The sequence below is a fragment of the Crocodylus siamensis genome, chromosome 7 (genome assembly GCF_052110815.1).
Source record: "Crocodylus siamensis isolate JL-2025a chromosome 7, ASM5211081v1, whole genome shotgun sequence".
Taxonomy (NCBI): Eukaryota; Metazoa; Chordata; order Crocodylia; family Crocodylidae; genus Crocodylus; species Crocodylus siamensis.
The window spans coordinates 84,417,520-84,441,696 of NC_143401.1; the positions used below are offsets into that span (position 1 = coordinate 84,417,520).

General features: G+C 44.2%; 1 protein-coding gene across 1 annotated transcript; it reads right to left on the reverse strand.

Annotated features, from left to right (window-relative positions):
* Positions 1-1,820: 1,820 nt before the first annotated feature.
* BAG3 (BAG cochaperone 3) lies at positions 1,821-23,549 on the reverse strand. Its single transcript, XM_090058173.1, has 4 exons — positions 23,305-23,549; positions 7,687-8,043; positions 5,352-5,738; positions 1,821-3,140 (listed from the first exon to the last, which is right to left on the reverse strand). Exons 1-4 carry the CDS (start codon positions 23,470-23,472, stop codon positions 2,358-2,360), a joined length of 1,695 nt encoding a protein of 564 aa, XP_089914299.1. The 5' UTR covers positions 23,473-23,549; the 3' UTR covers positions 1,821-2,357.
* Positions 23,550-24,177: the final 628 nt, after the last annotated feature.

Consider the following 24,177-nt stretch of genomic DNA (forward strand, 5'->3'; position numbering starts at 1 on the left):
AAAATGATTAAAAGCCTGAGAAGCACAATTCATGAAGAAAGCCTGAACGAACTAGGATTATTTAGTCTAGAGAAGATTGGGGAGGGTGGGGAATTTGATAAATCTCCAAATACTTGAAGGGTGATTACTGGATAGAGGATGGTTATGGGTTTTTCTCTATGTCCACAGGGGACAGGACAAGGAGCAATGGCAGAGGAAATTTAGGCTGGAGATTAGGTGAAACTTTGATGGTGAGAGAGTGATCAAGCTCTGGAATAGGCTATTTCCATCCTTGAAAGTTTTCAAGAGCAGACTGGACAGACTCATCTGGGATGATCCCACCCCGAGCAGTGGACTGGATTAGATGGCCTATAGGATCATAGGAAAGTGCGGCTGGAAGGCCATTGTAAATAAAAAAGTTGCTATTCCATTTTACAATTTAAAAAGAACAAATCCTAGTTTGAGTGTAAATAACTGAAAACTGTTTCGCTTGAAGCCCTTCTCATGTGCAATTTTTTTGTTTAACCAGTACAACTTACTTCTAACATTGTTCTAATTTTAAACACGTGGAGTTGAGAGCGACATGGCATGCATGTCAATTAGACATGTTGCATGCATGCTGATTGCTTAGGAAAGGGCAACTGAATTATGTTGTTTTGCCAAACAAACAAGCCAAAACAGAACGTCCCTGGCTGCCTACACACATTCAGATCATCCAGGACAACTCCTGACAGAAAGCCTGATCTGTACAGAAGTTCAGGCAGAGAAGCAAACAACCTGCAGCGCGAAAGCTGAGCTGCTGGGATCCCGGACAGCACACAACCCAGAGAGCTTTGCAGGCTTTAACTGAACGTCAGCACCAATCACAGAGAAGTTGGAAGTGGGACCTGTGCTGTGCACAAAAGTCCTCCAGCCTTTCTCCTCTCCTATGCACTGTTGGAGCCCAGCTAAGGCTGGGCAAGGCGTATACTTGTATGCTTTCTTGCACCGCAGCACTGAAGTGCAACTCAGGCAGGAACAAGCCAGAAGCAAAACACCCCGTAACTGCTTCAGTGCCGGGCTTTTCCAGCCCAAAGCATGCAGGAGGGTGTTCTGCTCCCAACACTGCTCTCCCTTACCTTGTGGGAGGGGGGAGAAAAAGCAGCAAAGTTTACTGACTGCCTGTACAGAAGTTGCCTCCTGAGAGAGGTCTCCAGGAAGCCCCTTCACCCTGGTTGTTCCCAAGTTAATTTTCTCCCAGGTTTTGCTCTGGGAGAAAAAAAAAGCTTAACTTCTGTATATTTGTGGTTTTACCTGAGAGCAGGGACTCTCCCTGGAAAAACCGAATGCCTGTCCAAGCTCCTTCTTACCGTCACAGATTCAGTGGTGTAAAAAGCTGGATGCATATTCAGCGTGGGCTTTCTTGGTAAAACTGGATGAAGATAACATGATTTTCTTTGGCCAGGCTTCATGTAAGAATGCCCCAGAATAAGTCCCTGACACCACCAGCAGGTCAATCAACTGTTATAAATTCCCTAATGCTACAGAAAAAGGCACAGGCAGTTGATGAACATATTGGGGATGGAAGAGGAGAGGAGAGGAGAAAGGGTAGAAAAGTGGGTGATGAAATAGAAAAGTATCACTAAAAATCAAAATGCAAAACCAAATACTTCTTATCCTGTTGCAAAAAAGGGGAAGTTATATGAATGGACTCAAAGCTAACCGTAGTCCTGCTCAGAACTCACAGATGACCAAACGTTATCTAAACTATAAACAGGGCATTAAAGACATTCCTATTTCCAAAAAGAGCAGAAAATTTCCAAATACACTCAGCTTTCTAGCTGATAAACCACAAGACTAAGTCAGGTTTCTATATTATTTTATTTCCCTTTTAAAATATAGCATTGAAGTCCTACACACATAAATATCCCTACCATTTCTTACACATTGTCTTTATATCATTACTTAAAGTGCCCAATTGTGAACATTAAAAATAAAATATTCTTGTTAGAGTGGCTACATTTATAGAAGGATTTTGGGATTCTAAGTCCGCAGGGCGTTGATTTTACAAAAATCACCTGCAAAAGAAACATTTCAATACAACATGCATCAATATTAACCCTGAGGGGTTTTTGCACTCAGATGGCACAGAAGTGACTGATGTACAGGGCCTGAAACATGTCTCTTTCTATTGTGTAAGAATATAGGATAAATGCATTACTTTTTTTTTTTTTTTTTTATAGCCCCCTTGTTCAGCTACCCAAGTGTTTACTGTGTCCCAAGCTGCTATGTTGATTAAAAACCGGTTGATAAAAAGCTCCTGAAATGCATGCAACTTAAAATTCACTTAAACACACTTCGAGTTAAAAGTCCGAGAGCTTTATAAATTTTGCATGTAGCTATGGTTCAGTTGGGTTATTAGATGGGTTTGTGGTGCTCGCAAGATTGGTAAATACTTCTTCCTTAGTTTCAGGCTGATGTGTTTCCATTTTGATTTCCTCTCTGGCAACTTGTTTACCTGCATCTCCCTTGCTTTTATCCATCACAGGATTAATCCCCATGATTTCCTGTGGTGGTTTATCATTCCCTGGAAAGAATGGTTGAAGTCCATCAGCTTCATCTGGTTCTGGGACATCTTCTGCTTTTTGTTCAAGTCTTTCCAAAATATTCTGGACCTTCCTTACACCATCTCTCCTAGCTTGGCGCACATCTGCACGACCCTCGGGGTCCACGGAGTCTAGGGCTAGCAACTCTTTGGTCAAATATTCTTCAATCATCAAATATTTTTTGTCATTTTTCTTGCCTTCAAAGGAATCCGCTGCCTGCTCAAGCAACTGTACTTTATCTAGAATTGCCTCCACTTTCAAAACCCCAGGATGCTTCTGTGGCTCTTCCACTTCTTCCATGGTCTTCGGTGCTGGCGTCTCTTCAGGAGCAGGCCTCTCCTCTGGAGGTGCACTCTTAGGAGGACAGGAAATCTTTTTATCATCCTTCTCTGGCACAGGTAAAGGTTTCTGTGGCGGTGGTTTAGCATCTGGCTCTTTGTGAACAACCTGCACAGGGATATAAGATGACGGTGCCCCAACTCCAGACGGTGGAACTGGGCTTGCTTTGTTTTCAGCTCTGCTCTCAGGAGGCGGTCTTGGGGAGGTTTCTTGAGGCGATATTTGCTGTGGAGAAGCCTGAACAGGAAGAAAAAGATTTGTTTGGTTTTTGGAGACATGAAAACAACAACTCTTAATTTGTTTGCGGGGGGGGGGGGGGTTGTGTTTTTTAAAGAAACTGCAATCCCATAGCTCAATTTTTTCAAAAGGACCTTGTGATTTTGGGTCTCCAATCTCAGACACCTGAAAAGAGGGGTGGGCAAAATGCAGCCCAGGGGCTGGATGTGGCCCGCCAGGCCATTCTACCCAGCCCGCGGGGCCCCTAAAATGTGTAGAAAATTAACATTTATCTGCCCCGGGCTGCCTGTCATGCAGCCCTCGATGGCCTGCCAAAACTCAGTAAAGCGGCCCTCTGCCCAAAATAATTGCCCGCCCCTGCCTTAAAGTGCCAGACACCTCCCTTCCGAAACATGAGCCATGGGCGACTGGTGCTTCCCAGTCTGGGAGGGGGCACCAGATCGCTGACCACAACCACCAGTGGCAAAACCGGAAGCACGCTTCCGCCGGCACTTCCGGTTTTGCAGCTGGTCCTTCCAGGGGGTGCACGGTCAGTCTCAGGGGGTGCACATGCACCTGCGTGCACCCCCGACGCATCGCCAGTGACACGAGCCCTTTAAAATGTCTCTGAGGTGGTAGCACCTGAAGTCATTAGTTGCTGTTGAAAACCAGGACCTTAAAATCTTTTCCATCATGCCAAAGTTAACTGCTACTTAAGAAAAACTTTCATCAAAACCAGCTTCTTACAGGACACTAGTATCAGCACTGTTAAGGTTTGTAAACATAGTCTTTACCAATCACAGACTATTCCCAAAGTTTAACAACTGAAAAGCTGATCCTTCGGGAGGACTAGAAAACTGGAAGGCAGATTTTATAACCTGGAACTGGCCCAGTAAGTACAATGGGCTCAGATGCAGATTCCCACAGACCACTGTAGCATCCCCCTCTCCCTTCTGGGAAATCTGGACCCGAGCCCATGCCCTGTTTGGCACAGAGTTGGAGTATATATCAAAAGGTAGAAAGAGAATGTGGTAGAACCAATTCCTCTCATCAAAACTTATGAACTGAAGACTAATCCATGGTCTTGTGCCAGGTTTTAGCTGTTTTTAGTCAGGTCTCTCAAAAAATCCAGTTTCCCATACCTTTTAAAACTGTTTTGAAAACAATTCAGAATTAAAACATTTCTACAACTAACCAAAAAAAGCTTTAATAAAATGAAGTTGTTACAGTTTACCATCCCATGAGGATGTTTTACCTTACATCAAAATGTAGTCCTCCCTTTGTCTCTCTCATATATAACTAATAGCATGTCCCCAAACTGCAATCTAGCAAAGGGTTGTAGCCTTGTAGTGTCAGTCACAGCTGAGTTTTGGTTCTGGGCCTGTAACCGATTTGCCATGTAACCTGAAGGCACTCAGTTAGCTTACAGGTGCCTTGTAATATCCATTTTATAGTCAGGTATTATGCCAAATTGACTAGGGAGCTGAGAGTCTGAAATTGGTAAATGTAAAGTAGCTGTATTACTCCTTATTCCAAAGGTCTCAATTTCAGACATGCTCGTCTAGGAAAGCACACACTGGTGCTCCATTAGGAAAAATTAGTCTCAAAATCAATTAGTCACAGAATTGAACATGTTGTTCCTAAATTTAGATGAAAAAACACTTAAAAATATTTTAAGTATTTTTAATCTTTTTTCATTATGAGAAAGCACCAATAATTTTCTTCACTTGGTGCTACAATAAAAGACATTAATGAGGCAAAGCTGCAATTTTTCAAGCAACCCCCCTGAACCTGATTCTCCCATTACATATGCTTAAAAAACCCACACAAACCACTTATACAAGACAGACTTCATTGCAATTACTTTCATTTCTGCTGGTAAAACAAGATGAGAATCCTGTTCTGGATGTCAAAACCAGTTGGTTTGGTGTACCCCAAGTTCTCTCTTTGCTTTGGCTCTAAATTTCAGTTGTTCATGCATCTTGTGGGGAAGTGCTACATTAGATGTGAACAGAATCCCCTCGGTAACATGGTAACTCTTAAAATATACTAAAATCTAGATTTCAGGTAAAGTAAACTGGATTTACTGGAGCTGAGAACTCAGTGCTGGAATTAGGTTTCGGGAATATCTGTATCGCTAGTAAGATCCAAGTGTTTAACTTAGGATGTGCCAAGCAAAACTACTATACACCCCAAAATTTAAAAAGTCACATTTCTGACTAGTCTGCCTACCTGTGGTCTGTCCACAACAGTCTGTATTCTGATAGGAGTTGTGGGCTGTATCTGGGCGGTAACTCTGGCTGGTGAACTGTCACGACTTGATGAGCCTTTCTGAGACACTCTGAATGGAGACTGTGCCCGTGTCGTCTTGGGCTCCCACTCATCAGCCTGAATTTTGTGATACACTGGTTGGTGGATTTGGTAATCGCTTTGCTGAGCAGGGTAGTGCGTCTTCTGCGCTTGATGGTAGACTTGTGGTTGTTGCCTGAGGATATTTTCTTCATGGATCACAGGGATTGGAATATAACCTCGAGGGAGCTGATGGCTTCCTGCATTGGGTCTGCCAGATGACTGGGGAGAAACTGGTGGCAATTCAGAATTTGAAGGAGACTGAGGTTGCTGTAAAAACAGAAAGTATCGTTACATTAATTGTCTGGTGATAGTCACGGTTCCCAAATGCACACAAACCAACATGGGGGATGGAATCCGATTGTTTGCACATCAGAAACATCTAATCCTGGCCAACTTGATATGTTTGTTTGGGGACCCAGTGGATAAACTACCCAAGTGTGGGACAATCATTATAATAGGTAGAAACCTGAGCTGTAGCATTCCCAAGTCTCAGAGGAGGGAGGAGATATTTTAATCAGAATCTAAACCAGTGGTGGGCAATTATTTCAGGCGGAGGGCCGCTTACTGAGTTTTGCAAGCCATCAAGGGCTGAATGACAGGCAGCCAGGGCAGCTAAATATTAATTTTCTACATTTTTTAGAAGCCCCGCAAGCTGGACAGAATGGCCTGGCGGCCCACGGGCCACATTTTGCCCACCTCTGCTCTAAACTCTGTTCTTTTGCTCGTCTCAGCCTGGTAAATTTGGGGCAGAGCTAAGCAACTAATAAAGGGAAAAAAGCCCCATTCCTCTTTCCCCACTGCTCCCCACCCCCCTCACACAGTCACAGGGATTTAAACAGACTCATCTCGGTTCTTTCACCTATGATGTTGTAGGTAGTTAGGGCTGGACTGTATACACTAGTCTCTTTTTCCCCTGCAGCTTCTTGTGCCTGCAGTATCACCAGCGTTAGCAATGGCATCATATTCCTGGTGCTAGCATTTCATTCAGCCACCGTTGCTGAAATCCTTTTCAGAGTTTAAGTAATACAATGCTGGTGGCTTCCGTTTACACTACAAATCCCAGTATCACGAGCATTGGAGTCACTACATTGGATGGATATTTTAGGAAAACAAGTCCTTGTCTACACTAGGTTTACAGGCAGTCACCTTCTCTGGAGTGCTCGTTATGTCTTGGGAAGAAGAGCACAGGGAGGAAGTGCAAGAGAGCAGTGCCAACAGCACTTCTCCACCGTTCTGCCAAGTTGCACAATCCTGGACAAGTTCTGAGCCACGTTGCTTAACAGTGTGCTAAAACAGCTATAAAAATATTACCAGCTTAGTCAGGTACTAAACGCTGTTAGCCGAGACAAAGTTTTAGCCACATCATTTACGGGCACAAATCTTGCTCGGTGTGAACCCTGCCACTTTGACAACCAGCTTGGTTGAAAGCTGTAGTATGGAGAGGACCTCAAATTCAGTATCCATTCCTTATTTAATCCAGAGCTGGAAAACCACCCCTCAATGCTTAGATTTAGTCCATGTGAGCACATTATCTCACTTCCAATTCTCCAGCAAGATACAAACCAAAATCTAGTATTTCTGACATGCAAAGCAAGCAGAGCATTTAAATCTTTGCCATTACTGATTTTGTTACAAATCTATCAAAAGGAGAGAAAGAGAAACACAAGTTTTCAGCAATTCACTTTTAAAGCTTTTTGTTTTTAGAGAGTTCACATTAAGTATAAAATTATAGCCTGTGAAACATCAGATTGCAAAATACTGCTGACAAACGTGCAGTATGGTTGCTTCTAAAGAGATTCTATTTATTACTTTCAATTTTTAACTTTATATTTTTTCCATATCTATAGCACAGGACACCAGAGGGTCAACTATGCTGTCACTTACACTGGTATTAAAATAAATAAATAAATAAATCACAAGTAATTCCACTGAAAATCAGCCAGTGAAGTAGGAGAACAATCTACATGCGGCTCATTTGAGAATGAGACCTTGTAAAGCCAGAGAAAGTTAAAAGCCTTTAATGCTGAAGACTGCCAGCAGAATCATTAATGAATGTAATTTTCCACTTAGATACTTTGAAAGTATTGTGGGGGAAAAAAAAAAAAAAAAAAATGCAATTTGTGGTAAGTTTGAACTTCTGAGCTATATTGACATTGAGCTTGTAAGCGTGGCAAAGGCTCCAATGCAAAACACCCCAGCAATACCGACAACTGACCTCAGGCCCATGTGAGGCTGGAACCGGGGCTGTCGCAGCTGCTGTTGTCTGTCCACATTGTTTATCTGTCTGAGCAGGTTCAATTGGTCCCCGAGCAGGGGACTCCGAGCAGACGTAAGCCCCCCTTAAGGGTGATTGCGACCGCACTGTGGTAGGAGAAGTTTCTGCCTTGAATCGTTGCGTGGCAGGTTGAGGAGCGGTATAATATGTGTACTGCTGTCTGTTCTCAGCGCCTTCATGGAGGACCGGAATCGGGATGTAGCCAGGACGAAGTTTTGGGTATCCCATGCTTCCCTCTCTCGCTTGTGGCTGCCTTGGGCTGTCACGAGATGGACCGTTTGCTGATGACTGGCCTTCCTAAAAATTTAAAAAAAAAAAAAAAATTAGGATTCAGAAGTTAGGCTCATGCATCTTATAAGAATGAGTAAGCCTAGCACTCATCCTTCAAAGCAATGGAATTGTGTATATCTAAGCTTAATCTCCTCTGTTCCCATTACGTTTCCAAAAAGAGAATAAGAACTAAATCATCCAGAACTGCATGCAGCATGAAAAAAAAAAAAAAAAAAGCTGAACAAATTATTTATCATGGTTGGACTGGCTGGGTCTGCTTTTTCCTCAGACCTGAAGAATGCACTGCATTCAAAAGCTCATTTAAGTCTAACCAAGCAGTTGTTCCAATGGGGGAAGGGGAGCAGGAGGACAGAAGAAAAAACAAAAAACCACCACCAAACAAATCCACCACACCACTGCCCATAAAAAAAGTCCTGATCTCTCTCTTGAACAAGGGATTTTTTTTTTAAGTTAGTACTCCTGATACAGTGACTTAAGCTTAAACATATATGTCACATTTCCTGACAACAGGCACAGCTATACAAGACGTTTTTTGCGGAGTTGCCTAATCAGCTTCACAGTAAACGTCTCAGCACCTATTATGGCACAGTAAACTAACAGGCAACACCACAAGTTAGTACTTGTAAATACTGCACCAGAGTTTAGTGCAGAGCAATGTATATGTAGACACCGACAGCTGGCTGGGGCCGGCTAGCCCTGCGCTGGAGCACCCTCGTGCCGCGGAGGGGCTGGCTGGGTCGGAGCAGCGCTGTGCTGGCAGGGTGAGCCCCCAGCTCTGCCGCTATAGTCAGGGTTGCTCTGACCTGGCTCAACATGCCGTGGTCCCAGGCACACATTCAAATGCGGCACCCCACAGTAATAAACTCAAAGTACAATTTTACTGCTTTGAATTAATTGCATGTGTGGGCACACCCAGTGAGTCTTATTTAAAAACGCACACACCTGTTACGCTGGTGTAATTCCAACTTCAACAGAATGATTTGGGTTTTACAGCAAAGTTTGAGGCACCAGAAACAATTCTGTCAGCGCCCTTGCAAATAAAGCCCATGCAGCAGCTAAGAGCGAAAAGAAATTCTCTGAGAAACCAGAGACTAACAGAAGGCCAGTGCTCATCAGCATTGTTTCTCCCACTGTCTATTTAAAGAGTGTTATTGATGTGGAGTGCTGGAGAATGCTGCTGCTTCCAGCTAAGAATGAGGAATGAATCCGCTGCCATAGGAAGAAATCCAACATGGGAAATGAACAATATACATGGTGCCCAATACGTTTATTATACAATACTAAACTTCTACATGAGATGGAAGTGATTTGTACCAATACCCCTCACAAGTCCTCTAATAAAGTTCTTCCTACAACGGCCTTTCTATTTTGAGGCCCTGTTAAGGGCCAAGTTCCAGATGTATCTCCAAGTAAGATCATGTAACAAGCACCTCTGTCACTCAGAGGGCAATGTCATTATTCAGTAAGAACGGAATTTAATAAGAGGACATGTAATACTAGGGTGGATACATTCAAGTTATTTAAAATAAAAGAAGGGGTTTTGTAGTTTTATGTGGATATCCATACGCGAGCAGACTAATTCACTAAGATGGCAATCATCTAATTTACCAAATAGATACTGAGAGATCCTCCCAAACACCTATACCTCTTTAAAACAAAAAGATTACTCAAATTCAGGAAGCTCTAGAAGTTGCAGAAAACACATTCTACTGTTATAACAAAGAAAATGGGAACAAATGCAATTGCAAGTGGAGAGATGCTCACGTTGAACTCTTTTTTTTAATACTACTAAAATCAGAAGAAACTCTGCTGAAGGCATTTAGGACAGTGAGGTCCAGGAAGTGTTCAAAGAATTTCCAATTAGCTTCTCCAAACAGTTACAGAGCCTACAAGTAATTCTTTACATTAGTTTAAGTTCTACAGATTTTTTTCAGATTTACACCAAAAGCCAGATCAGCCCCTGTACATGAATGTACTTGGTGGAGAGGGAGAGAAGAGAAGGAGACGGAGACGAGCCCCAAGATCAAATAGCTGGCTCCTCTTTTCCAATTCTCCCTTCCTTCTGTATCACAGATTTACTTCTGCATCTACAGTGTTCGATCCTAGCAATCCTGGCAGTCAGAAAAGTTGAGGAGCCAACACACACAGAAGAAACACCTTGCTGCTCAGTGCTGAGTCATTAAATGCCATGCTTGGTTTACAGCAGCTGCTCTGCACATTCCCTGCGAGGAGAGAGTTCCTCGCAGAACGAAAGAGGACTCTGGATGCCACTACATATTTCGGAGCAAATCGCCCCACCTAGATCTGTGCATGAAGCATTCTCTCCATGTGCAGATCATCCTACCCTGCCACAAAAGGGAGGTTTTATAGCAGAAGGGGAAGGTGGCTTCTCCTCTAGTGGTCCTTTGTATTGGCAATGCTAAGGAAGGGTTCGAGGCAGACCCAGTCAGGAGGACAGCCAGGGATTCCCCAAAAGATAAGGTGTCCTGAAGCAGTACAATAACTTTCAGGGCCAGATCCAGAGGGAGTCCAGTGGCATGGTCACACAGCCTTTTCAGACCATGCTGTGGGAACAGACTTGCTTCAGGGACCATACCAAAAAAAAAAAAAATTAAAGAACCGCTGCCCCCCCACAACTTCTCAGCACTCCTCCCTTTCCCTCTGTGCTCATTCCCTCCTCTCCCCTTCTCCCTTCCCCACCACTGTCCCCAACTGAGCCAGGGCCAAAAGGAGCTCTAGAGCCACCCCTGGCCCCCTCCAAGGCTGCATGGGGGCCAGACTAAGCTAGGCAGTGACTGTGGCCAGCAGGTCCATCCTCCCTGCCTGATCTCTCTGGGTGTTCACTGCCAGCCTCGGAGCAGGCATGGGGAGGGGAAACCCATCTGCTGCCACTGTCCCTAGCTGACCCTGCTCCCTAGGCAGCCTGGCTGGAGTGGGGCAGGAGCGACTCTGGAGCTCATCCCACCCCCAGGCTGAGATAATGATAGCAGCAGTGAGAGGGTAGGGAGGGGGGAAGTGGGAGGTGCTGCTGAGCAAGGAGAAGAAGGAAGGGGGTTCAGAGAGGAAGGAAGTGGCTTTTTTTGCCCATTTGCTTGCTTTGAGGGACTGAAGAGAGTTCCCAGATGCTGCTCCTCTGGCATAGACTATCTGCCCTGATGGGAACGGGGCTGCAGCCTCCCCCAGTAGTGCTGGTCAACTGCTCCTGCATCCCCCTTAACAAAATCCCAAATCCACTCATGGTAACCTTTCCTAGAGAATATCTATAACCAGAGGAGTCCATGGTAGCAAGATTTAAAAAGCAAACAAACCCTTAAGTGCCTATTAGGTTTGGGGGTGGGTCCTAAGTCCTCCAATGCAGCAAAGCAAAGAGAAGCTTTGAAGACTTCTGCCCTTCACATTCAACTACTGGAAAGGAAGTCTTTACCTACAGACACTCTGAAAAGTAGTTCCATTTCAAACTCATTGGACAGCCTGTACCTGCAAATTAACTCAGCTTTGACTGATCTTCCTCCACAACTCAACCCCATATCAAAAATGCAAAACCAGCAGTGCAAAGAAGGTAATTTTTTTTTTAATGCCAAATTTTCGCTTGGAGGAAAAGTTCAGGGGAAAAATTTAGTAAGTCCAGACAGGCCCACGTTAAGCAAGAGAGCCTGAACTGTATTCTGGCAGTTTTATCACTTATTACCCCTAGAGCTATAAATAATTATAAACCTATCCTCTGGAAAATTAAGGATTTACTTAGTCTTTATAGCTTCAATTCTTTTTCATGCTCAAGTGAAGGGACAGATAACTGTCATTAGTTAAAACATGCATCAGTCCAAGTACTCATATGACCACTGTTCTTTTGGCAACACACAACTTTATCCCCCTCTGCCTCATGTATAATGAAATGGGGATATATCCGATAGCAAGTTTAGGGAAAGTGATCCAACTACACCTCCTTTTCCTGGTCCAGATTATCCTTTTAATTAATATTGCAAATTACTAGTAGCATTTTCTTATCCCGGCTTTTTTTTCTTTTTTTGTCTCTCTTTCATCTCTCAAACTTCTGGCCCACCTATGTTTGGTTACTTTATTATGCAAGATAAAGTGTGATATGTACTGCATTGACTGGAAGCAGGCATAGCTAGCAAAAACACATGCAATCTTGCTGATGTGACCCTTGTTCTCTCTCTCTCCCAATGAGTCACATGTAAATCAAGTTACTTCCTTCTGCCACATTTTCATATACAAATGTTTTAACCTACCAAGATATTATCTTGGAAAAAACCCTCAAAATTAACAGACTTGTAATGGTTTTTCAATTGCTTAAATGGAAAAAAAAAAAAAGTGTACCAGTCAATAGAAACAAGATAAAATTTAAACTAGCAATAGTTTCCAGAAAAACAAAAGGATGCAAATATTGCATTAAAAAAGTTGTAACTGGCACTACCACCAAATACTCATAAATAGTAAACACTCCAAAGTAACAAAGCAACAAGTTGTAGGTGGTGCCTTTTCTTAAACTAAGTGGAAATATTAAAAGCTCCATATGAAGTCATCTATAAAACACAAAATGATTTTGAGTTAACAGTTGACACTGGTGCATTTTTTGTATAAAAGGACTTAATTAACACGTATCAACAGTAACAAGCATCCATCTTGGTTCCATGATTTTTTTAAAATCGCCTTTGATTGGCATATGGTCTCAACAACCAGCCAACTAAATAGCATAGTAAAACTTAATGGCAGGAAGGCCTGGTCTACATTTTAAAATGTTGATGATTTTATGTAAAGTGGTAGCCCTCCAACGTGGGCATACACTGAATGCTGCAAGAGTGCGTATGCTGGTAAGATTTGTTCTGGTTTAGCAGAGCAAAGTTAGCTATATTGGTATAAGGCACTTTAGATTAGTAACTGGATCTACCCTAGGGCTTTTCCTGGTCTAAATGTACCAATTAAAAAAAACAGCCACAACAATTTGACTAAAAATAGTTACTGTATGCCAGTGCAACTGTCTGTGCAGACAAGCCTTTACAAGATAGTCCCCCAGTTTTTGGCCTTCAACACATTTTCTAGTATTGCAAATGCCATCTCATACCCACAGTAATGAATCAATATGAAACTTTATGCAAGATCTTTCCATGTGTTATGTGGTAAGTGTCATCAACCTCGATTCCTTATGCCTGTGCCTGAATTGGCACTTGCACAGACCTGTGGTAGGTAGTAAGGCTTCACTAAAAAGGTAGATTGCAGGGAACCTTCCTACCAATTGAGAAGTCCACTAATGAGGGTGCTTTAAACAGCCTGAACTTCAGTGGGGATTTACTGCAGGGTTAGCAGACTGGAAATGATTTACTGCAAACGTCCATTTTCTTCACCCCCAAAGATCTAGATCCATAGACCGTGTCTGAATGTGGCCCCGTGTCTGAGTGTGACAGCGATGCATCTCTTCTACGGTTATCCACTGTGGACATGTCATTCTCACAATCTGCATGTCTGATCATTTTATCTGTCCAACTTAACTTTGCCTCCAGTCCTGTTCTCCTTGTGATCTCTGGTCCTTATCATGGGAAACCAAGCGACCATGTGAAATTCATCAGACCCTCGAATTTTTCTGTAATTCAGAACCTTTAGAAAAACGTTTTTCTAGTAAATACAAAGGCTCAAAGATGGGAACAAACCTCTAATCATTCAAAACCCCCAAGAGACAGGACCCTGAACACAAAAACCACAGGCTACATAGGCCTTGTTTCAGTCAAAGTACTTCAAATTGGTCTTCGTTCCTCTGTATATCTGGGCCTTTTATTATAGTTTGAAATAGTCGTAGATGCACATTTTAAAAAGAACTAGATAATTTTAATGGTTGCATTTTTAGTTTCAATTCACATTTGGATAGGCAAGGATCTAAGTTTCTCCTAGCATCTAAAAAGAACGTCATTGAAGCAAGGAAGAAGAGAGAAAAATTGGGAGCTAGACATTTTTCACTATAACGTCATGAAGGTGAAAATTCTGGGATCCCCCTAAAAAGGTTTCACAGGAACGTTTCAGCACAGGGGCAAGAGTGCAAGAGTATCAGTGCTTCGCAGTTTCAGTTTAAAGTTACTTGCCAGATTAGGTTTATTTGTTCAGAGTCTGTATTTAGGACAAACCTGCATACAAATAAAATGACTAATACAGTAAGATAAACCCTTCCTGGTTCAAATAAAGAAAGCAAAAAAGTCCAACTCCTCCGCACCACTGCTGCATAATGAACTAAAACATCCCTTAATAAAATTAGGGGTGGGGAGGAACAGGGCCACACTCAGACTGTCACAGAGCTTAAAACCTGCAAGTAATCATTAATATGGTTGAAGTTCCTCAGAATTGGTTGGAGCACTGAACATTTTAAATATTTCTTTATTTTTTTATTTTTATTTTTTTTTACAGTTTTTTTTTTAAAGAAAAAACAGGAATTTAAACACAAGTGGATGAAGAGAAAGTGTTGAAAAGTAAGGACAGTTTGAAAAAATATATATATAAATAACTTGTGTGTGTACATGTATATGTATGCGTGTATAAAATATGTAGGCCCTCTCCTTTATTCAAAGCATACAGTATGTAACTGCAACACCCCTCCCCCCCAAACAGGTTCCAAGCTCTGAGCCAACACCTGCAACACAGACACTTCAGTTCGTTTTTTTGGTTGGTTTTTTTTAAAGCATAAGCTTTGAGCCAATCCAACACTTTACAAGCTACTCCTCTAAAAAAAAATATATATATATAGAGTACCAACATCAAGTGAACCTGGTTGCTTAAATGAACAAGAAAGTGTTCTGCTGCATTCCAAATACGCTGGAAATGACGGAGACAGGCAATGCGGGAGGCTAAGCTAAGGGGTTATTAAATGATCACACCTCTTGGTGAAGAAAGCATGTGTTGCTGTTGCGAGGTCATCACCAGGATAAATAAAAGGTACAGCCAGCACTAGTTGTGCACATGGAAAAAACACCTCATGCCACTCTACATCCTGCACTTGGCTTCACATGGAAAGGGCATGGTTGGAGTGGAACTAAGAGTCTTAACTTTATTCCATGTTTTATGAGTACACTCAGCAAGTGGGCCATGAAAGAAGAGAGGGAATCATTGTAGTGACAAGCTCTGTGCAGCAGCACAGTCTTTTTATGATGGAAGATGAAGCAACTCAAAACACACCCAGCTGACTTCCCAGGCATTCTTTCATATTAAAAGACAAAACCCCATTGTCATTATCAGTAGGACAATTCCTGGAGTCCTGCCTTGAGCTTTCAGTCACTGTTTACTTTAGCAAACACCTACTGAACTAATCCAAGCAACTGTACCGATATCTTGACATTTGCCAGAATACCCTGAATACAAAGCTATGGTATCTGAACGGGTGCATCAAACCCAAAATCCTGAATCTGAGACTACCTGTGGGGTAGAGCGGGCACAGGAGTGCTATTATATACAAATAGTTAAAAACAGTATTTTTGTTGCTTGCAAAACCCCCTACAAATCTAACAATTTTCACAAGCTGTGTTCACTAATTCCAGGGGATTAGGCCTCTAAACAAAAAAAGCACACTTCATGTACTATACTAGTGAGCTGTTCTCCAATTCTTATAGAAAGGATAAAATAGACAAGAAGGGGGCGGAGGGGGAAAGAACCCATGTGTGATGTTAAATGAATTTTTAGAAGCCAAGCACACTAGGATTTGTCTTATAGGTAGGGACCCATCAAAATTGCAGCATAATGGGTTACATGGTGGCTCCTTTAGTCTTTCAGGTTCCCCTATGCATCCCATCCTCCCTGCTGCCGATTGGCAGAGAGGTCCTGCCACCCACTCCTAAATGAGTGGGGAGGCAAAAGCCATGGTTTTAAATATGACATGGTTTTTGCTTCCCACCATCGATTGGCTGAAGACCCTGGCAGCTTGTTGTTAACTAGCCAGAATGCAAAAATTGCACCATATTTAAAACCGCAGTTTTTGCCTCCTCCCTAGAAGCGAGCAGCAAGGACCAATCAGCACGCAAGGGAACCTGAAGATTAAAGGAGCCGCTGTGCAGCCCACTTCCACTGTGATTTTGGTAGGTCCCTATTTAAAAGGTTGCTGCAAGAAAAATTTATTTTTCCCCCCACCTCTCAAACTGTAGGTCCAATCCAGGACCCTTCACTTGCTACTGATTTCAGTGACATCATGAACCTGACCCAGCAAATCACTAAAAAAAGCAGCAGTAGCAAAGGCTCCCCCCATTCACTTCAGAGGAGGGGTAGGTCGGGGTGGGCAAAATGCAGCCCAGGGGCCGGATGCGGCCTGCCAGGCCATTCTATCTGACCCGCGGGGCCCCTAAAAATGTAGAAAACTAATATTTATCTGCCCTGGGCTGCCTGTCATGCGGCCCTCAATGGCTTGCCAACACTCAGTAAATGGCCCTCTGCCCCAAATATTTGCCCACCCCTGGGGTAGGTTCAAGCTCTGTTCCATACCAGTGCTGGTTGTAGGCTCAGGCTTCATGTTTTCAGGGAGCAGAAGTTCTCACAAGACAGAACAGCAATATAAAATAAACCAACCAAGACTGCCATGTGGCATTTTAGGGAATAAATTGTTTTGTACGTGCACGTAATCTACTTTCAAACAGATGTGTTCATTCAATGACAATTAAAAAAAAAAGTTAATAGCTTATATTCTAAGCCAAGTAGAAAGCAATAGTTGCATTTATAAGAGACCACAAATGTCACAGGAAAAAAGAAGTGTACTCAACTAAAACAAATAAACAAAGAAAAAACCCTGATCCCTGTCCTCTTCTAATTTAATTATAGCCAAATCTGCAATGGCTGTCTTTAGCTGCAACTCAAGTGTTACGGCATCTTTACTACTGGCGTAAGCCAGCACATCCCAAAATGTTTGCTGTAAGAAGTGTATTAACTAAAACATATATTTTAACCAGTTCTCAACTATGCTATACGTTTACATGCATTAACAATTGTCCAAAACACTTACATAGGTGCTCTCCATTCCTCATTCTCAGAGCACTCTACAAACGTGAGCAAAGGGAAGACCAGCTCCCAGATCAATGCTTCTCTACTTAGTGCTTCTCATTGCTGCAATTCATGGACTGCAACCAAGTAACTCTGTCACGAGTCTCAGATCATATACTCTCATTCATTTAGTGCTTACATATAAGTGCATGGGGTTTTGAGCGAGATATCATTAGCAAGTGACTGAAGAAAGCGAGGATAACTCATGAGTAAATTTAATCTCATGAGTTACCTTAAAAAAAAAAAAGCAAACCTTCTCTTCACATCATGTAGCCTATTTATATAGCAACCTGCTTTTGACGTGTTATTTATTTAATGCTGATGTTTTGTTTCATGCCTTACACAAGTGAGTATAGGATTTTACTTGTCTAGTTAATCCTGGTTAATAGGCATGTAATTGCTATCTATGTACCTCACAAGTACTGCAGCAATGTGTTCTCTATTAATACATCAAAAGAAGGAAGAAACAAATCTAACTTGCAAGTCCTAAGCAGGTTCAGGGGTTGTGATCCATGCTTTTAGCTATTAATAAAAGCAACCTAGTCATGCCTTGTTTTAGGACTTAAAACGAGGATTTTCTTGCTTGCTGAGCTCCTTCTTATGCTGCAACGTCCTAGCCCAGAACATGAAGACACTTGCCCCTGATGCCCATAAATGTCGGTCCACACAAGTTGCATCAGATGGGCCAAACTGAACATATCCCGAGGAAAAACACAACTGATAAAGACAGAAGAGTTCAAGGGAGAAACAGCAGCTCCTCTAATCCCATCACCTTTGAGCTGGTAGGTTTGAAGTAATGCCCTTTGTAATGGGAAATAAGATTTTTTTGTGTGTTAAGGATCATAAGGATGACAACAGGCTCTACCAGTTTATATCTATTCATTGGCCACTGGCCTCCTAAGCAAGCTTACAGTCTTCTGCACTCCTAACATTCACTGCATGCCATATCCTCAGGACACAGACAAAGAAACAAGCCTCAAGAAGCAGCAAGGCTGTCACACACAAAAAGGAAACTAATAGCCAGTTAAGGACCATTTTATTTAGACCCAAAGTCAGAAGATTTCATCTAATCTGGAAACAGGTTAGGAATGTAGTACTGATGCCACAGATGAGTGATAAACAGGCTTTCACAGTAGAGTAGTATTAGTTATCCATCCCAGGCGACTTCTGATGGGTATGAATGTTTGCTTAAAATCTGGTTCACCACTGTCCAAGCAAAGACTACTCCATTGGCTTAATCAGAGGCAAGGTCCTCAGTCATGCCTGTACACTGGCCATACGTGACAAAAAACAAGCCTCCTAGGCGAAAAATGCCATCACAACACTCTTTCCTAGATAAGAGGGCATATCACTCCTAATCAAGTCCTAACATGTCTCGGTTTGGGGAATCAAAAATACAACAACTTCTACAGTCATAAAAGGATGAATTTGTGGGCATGATTGTGCATGCAGTGAAAATCCAAATACAAGGCAACGCATGGCATACATTGGTAGCACTACTCGGTGCTGAATGTTTTCTACAACTCCACCCATGTTCATCCACTGAGTGAAGGCTGATATTTGGGAGTAAGAGAAAGGCGAGAGGGAAGATAGTCAGGATTGCCGTCTACAGGATTTAATTCTAGCGGTTACATGTATACAGCTGTTCCCCACACTCCTCCTAAAACAAAGGAACAGGCATTCTTTGCGTCATTGGCACTAATCTTATGTAGACTTTAGACTACGATTTGTATGGGATGGTTTGGACAAGGATGATCCTGCCTCAGGCAGAGGGTTGGACTAGACGCCTCTGGAGGTCCCTTCCAGCCTGACTTCTCCACGATGCTCTAATTCTCCAGCTACAAAATCATCGTTGGCTGGACAGCGTCAAGAACTGCTACTTTCACGACTGATAAGAGTCAGTAACCACAGTTCAGGGACAGTTCAAAGCTGTGCCAGTTGGTCACAGTTTCCAGCCTGCTGCCCCTGACGACATGGTGATCAGTCTCACTACAAGTAATGCCTTTGGTGGTCTCTAGCTGCGATAAACTTCAAGACGACTGCTGCACGTGGAAGGGGGGCTTAAGTGAAACCATCATTTCAATTTAATCTTCGGGCTTTCTAGGGATGCAGCCCATTGAACACAGCGATCCACTTAAAAAAAAAAAAAATTCTTAGCAGAAATCAGACTTATGACAGTATAATTTTACCCAAGAACACAAGGGTCATATACACACAGATACATCAGGAAAGACTGTCCTACCACAGAAGCTATAAGAAAAACATCAGTCCTAGGTGTATTGTGAACTAAGTGACTGATAGTCACCAGTCACTGCCTGTGGGTGCACGCTCCATAACATGAAAAACAAGTCATTCAAGAAATGAGGAACTGAATAACCAGAAAACAGTTATTAACAAAACTTGTCCGAGTGGGCTCACTGCTTTCAGTCAGTCATTCACAAAAACATACGGCCGCTATTCACTACAGTGAAGACAGGTTTGTTATTCCTTCTTGATCCCTTCCACTGTCCCTAATCCAGCCCGATACCACAGTTATTAGAGCAAGGGTGTTTGCATCGAAGCTGCTAGCCAGGACATATCCCCTCCAAATCACCCCTTTCAGAAAAATGGAACAGACTACAGAAATGCACATTCTTCATACAGGCCAAAATAGGGGTCGGCAAAATGGTAGATCAGGCCAGCAGCCAGACTCCATTTCCCAGCAGCCCCTGCCTGCATCACTGCTGCCGGTTTCCATGGAGACCCCAGCAGCAGTGGGGCCCTGACAGCATGGGGCCAGGGTGTCCAGGAAGACCAGCCACACCAGCACTGGCAGGGCGCATGGCTGGATGGGTAGCTGTTCTGGGGCCAGGGCTGGGATCTTGCAGTGGGGACAGCATGATCTGGAGCTGGGGCAGAACTGTGATCCGCTGCCCATACACCCCTGCCCAGGGCATGTGGGCAGCAGATCACAGTTCTGCCCCAGCTCCAGACCACGCTGTCACCACCGCAAGATCCCAGCCCTGGAGCAGCTCCGCACCCAACTGTGCACCTTGCCAGCGCTGCTGGGGCCGGTTTCCTCCGAAACCCTGGCCCCCTGGTGTCATGGCCCCACCGCTGCTGGGGTCTCCATGGAAACCGGGCTGCAGCAACGTGGGCAGGGGCTGCTGGGAAATGGAGTCCATGGGCCCAATCTAGCCCATGGGCCAGACTTTCCCTGCCCCAAGCTAAGAGGTAATAATGAAAGCAGAGGACCACCTGGTACAAAGGCAGTCTGTTATAACCTCCTGGTTAAAATGACAATGTAACTCCCAATTCTATTGATAGAAAAGGGGTTAAAGTTTGAATATAGCCCAATTCTTCTCACTTACACTACTCTAGATCTGTAGTGATCTACTGAAGTCAGTAGTTACACTGTGTAAACTAGCCAGAAATTGACTTCGCCTTTTATGTTCCATTTCACAGCTTAAAAAAAAAAAAAATAGTCACTGCATGGGTCACTCAAAAAGGACTGAAAAGATACGGATCATTTTTAATTTGTGTTTTATCATTAGTAGGGCAATCCATGGAATCAGTGTTTTTACTGACTGCTTTTAAGAACTTATCAAAATGATAAAGGCACCACTGAAAGATGTTGTCCTTTTAGAATTAATTGTATTATAGCAGGGCAAACAGTGAGCATCTCAGTTCTACAGTCTTCAAATAATCCTTGATATCAAGAAACCACTAAAAACACTCTGAAAAGTGTTCTCTTCCTGCCTGCGCAACTCATCTGTTTCCTTTCATTCACTGTGATAAGGCTCATAATTAAGACATGGCTCCAGAAAGTCTGTATGTAGAGTTGACTGTGAAAGTAAAGATGAATCATTATTTTTTTGGATGATACTTTCACTCACACACACACACACTCCAGAAAACAAGAAAATATTTTCTTAGGGCCAAATTCTGAGACCTGTTTAAAGCAAAGTAGTACCTTACTGTGGAATACTCCTAAAACAAATGGGAGCAAAGATTTAGAAGTGGACCCAAATCAAGGCCTGTATCAGAACATTATTATCCAACCAAAAGATTTATTAGTATCAGTTGAAGTTGTCTTTTTGCCCATAAGAAAACAGCATTCAAAATCAACAGCTTCCCCTTCTCTTGTTTGGGAGCACTATCCCGTGTCAAGATGAACAACCCATAACATGCAAATTGCAGTTTGTGAAACATATGCAATTATTTTCCAAATTGGAAAAACTGGTTATTCCACAACTGCTCCTCAGAGGCAGGTGCAATTAACCATCTGTATCTTGCTGAGTGAAAATACAGTTTTTCTTTTCCTAAACTACTATTTGTAACATCATCCTTGAAACACTGCAGGAAAGGTGTCATTTTTCATTATCACAGGTGCCAAGATAAAATAGGGCTGAGAATGTATTAGGTTTCAATCACAGATGAAGAACACTGATCCCCTAACTTGGTTCAAGAATGCCCTGCTTCTACATGATCAAAAACAGCTGAAATACGGACCTGTTCCTCTTAGTTTCCCAAGGGATAACGTTTTTAGGACAGAAGTCATTAAATACGGAGTTCTAACTGTAAAACAACTGAAGACTGCGCAAAACTTAAAATATTTATTACATGCCTTGCAGCAGTGCCAGAGTGGGGTCCCATTATAGTAGGAGGGCATTCTGAATGAAGGCAAGTTAAAACTGTTTCTATTTTTTTAAATTTAATATTGACAGTATTATTGAACTATATTTTTCTATGATATCTTTACAATTGTTTTGATGTTAAGCAATACTTATCAATACAACTTTGAAAAAGAAAAAAACTTTCAAAAATAAAGATAGCAATGATTTTTTGGGGGGTAGAACTGCCACATTCAGTAAAATTTTACATTATGGGGGAAAAAAAAAAAGCAAAAACAAAACATACAACCCTTCTCCTCCCACTGGTTCTGAACCATGTAACTTGATTTATATATCAGTGGAGTGAGAAGTCACTTAACACTGCAGAAAGGCATATAATTTCCTCTGACTTCTGTCTAACACCGTATTCCTTTTCTGTCGGGTTCTTGGATCTGCCTTTTCAAAACGGTAGGAAAAAGCTAGCTTCACTCCATTATTTAATACGCCGTGTTCATCTGTTGTATTTATTACTTGAAAACTACATTATGAGAGGCTACAAATACCAAAAAAAAAAAAAGTTACTAAAGAAATTCGGTTTCTACAGACTAGTTTTATCAAATTACATTCCCGGCCTCTTCTAAATACAATTAAAAAAAAAAAACTAAGGTGCTTTAAATGGGTTCTGTTTATGTGACAGCCCAGGCAACAATCCTTTTTCAGCAAAGAGGCCCTAAGTCCTACCATGGCCCTGATAAAACAGCCAAGCAGCAGTGACCGTCAGGATAGTTTGCCCATGTCACGATGATCCAAAAGTTTCACTACCCAGCAGCCGCCTGCGAGCTTCCAGGCCTCGTCCCGCTAGTGCCGCACCATTTTGAGACAACAGCTGGAAGCTCCAACTAGTTTCCAAAGCGTCAGGAACCTTCCCTGGCAGCTGAAGCAACCAGGCCTTCAGGCTGCCGGCCAAATGTGCGGCTCCAAAGCGTCCACCCAAACTCCTTTCAGCACAGGCCTGAGCAGCTCTGGGAGCTTTGCCTCAGATGTGCTACCCCGTCCCCGAGAGCCCTCTTGGACACAGTCACTAATGCCACTGCCGGCCTAAATGCATTTTACCATCGCTGCGTCAGCCGCATTTTACCATCGCTGCTTCGAGGACCTTCAGAAGTAAAAGGCAAGGGGCAAGGGACAAGGTTCAGGGTGGCCGCGATGATCTTACCAGGTCCCTTCCAGCCCTGCTGTCTGCACAAGTCTAAAGCTCATGGGATCAGCACCCAACCCAAGTTGGGTGAACAGGGGAGACAGAAGCCGGTTTTGCCAGGGGTCTCTGAACACCTCCCAATTCACTCCTTCTCTCCTCGCAGCTGCACACCCCCGACAACCCCCCGCTGGCACAGCACGAACCTCTCCCATCGGGGGGGGGGCTCGCCTTTCACCCCCGCCACCCTAGGCACCCCCAAGCGCTTTTCTTCCCACCCCCGGAGGCTCCTCTTCTCATGGACATATTAGGAGTGGAGAGAGCCGGGGCTTCCCCCGCAAGAGCGGCGCAGGCAGCCGGCCAGCGGGGACACCGGCCAGGCCGCCCGCCCCGCGTGAGGCTAACCCCGCTCGGGACCTGCCGCGAGCACCCCGCGGGCGCCGGGGCAGAGCCGGGTACCTGAGGCCCGGGCAGGCGCGGGTCGGTCCAGGTGGTGGTGCGGCTGTTGTGGTCCACGAAGAAGGGCCAGCCCGTCTGCGGGTCCACCTTGATCTCCCAGCCCGGCGGCAGCGGCTCGGCGCTGCCCTCCATGCGCGGAGGCTGCGGGGCGGCGGCGGCGGCGCTCATGCGGGCGGTGCGAGCCGTGCGCGGCGGCCGGGAGCCTTTATGTGGCCGGGCGGGGGTGGAAGGGTCTGGAAATAGCTGCTCGGCGCAAAGGGGCCGGCGGAGGAGGGGCGGGGGAGGAGAAGGGGGAGGAGAGACGGCCCGGCTGGAAACTTCTGGCGGCCTCCAGCGCGGCCGGCGGCTTCCCTCAAACTTCGGCGCGGCCTCCCACCCCGAGCTGGGGTTTTGAGGCTGCGCTTCGGGGACGGGCCAGCAGCCGCCGGCTCCCCCCGCCAGGGCGGTGCCAGCGGGCTTGTATAACTTGTCCCCATCAGTGTGTAGGGGGGCAGCCGTCTGGAAGTCCGAGGGTTGGCGGCGCGGGCGAAAAGGTGCCCTGTGGCCCTTGGCCCACTGCGATGGCTGCTGGGCGCTGCCTGCGGGTGGTCGCCGACTGCCGCCGCCGCGGCCTGCGGGGCTTGCCGGGGGCACGCGGCGCTCACGAGGGCCAGGAATGACGTTGGCCAAAAAGTCTCCCGGAATAGCGCCCGTCGGTTGGGAAGGGGGTGGTGAGCACGGGCCTGGAGGCCTGGCCGGAGTTTGGCGTGCCTGCAACATCCAGCTCTGAAAAACGGGAGGCTTGGCACGCCGCCGGCCTAAAGGAGAGAGGAGACCCGGCGAGGAGAGGCCTGCTGCTAAGAGGCTTCCTACTTGTCAGCCTTCCCGGGCCCT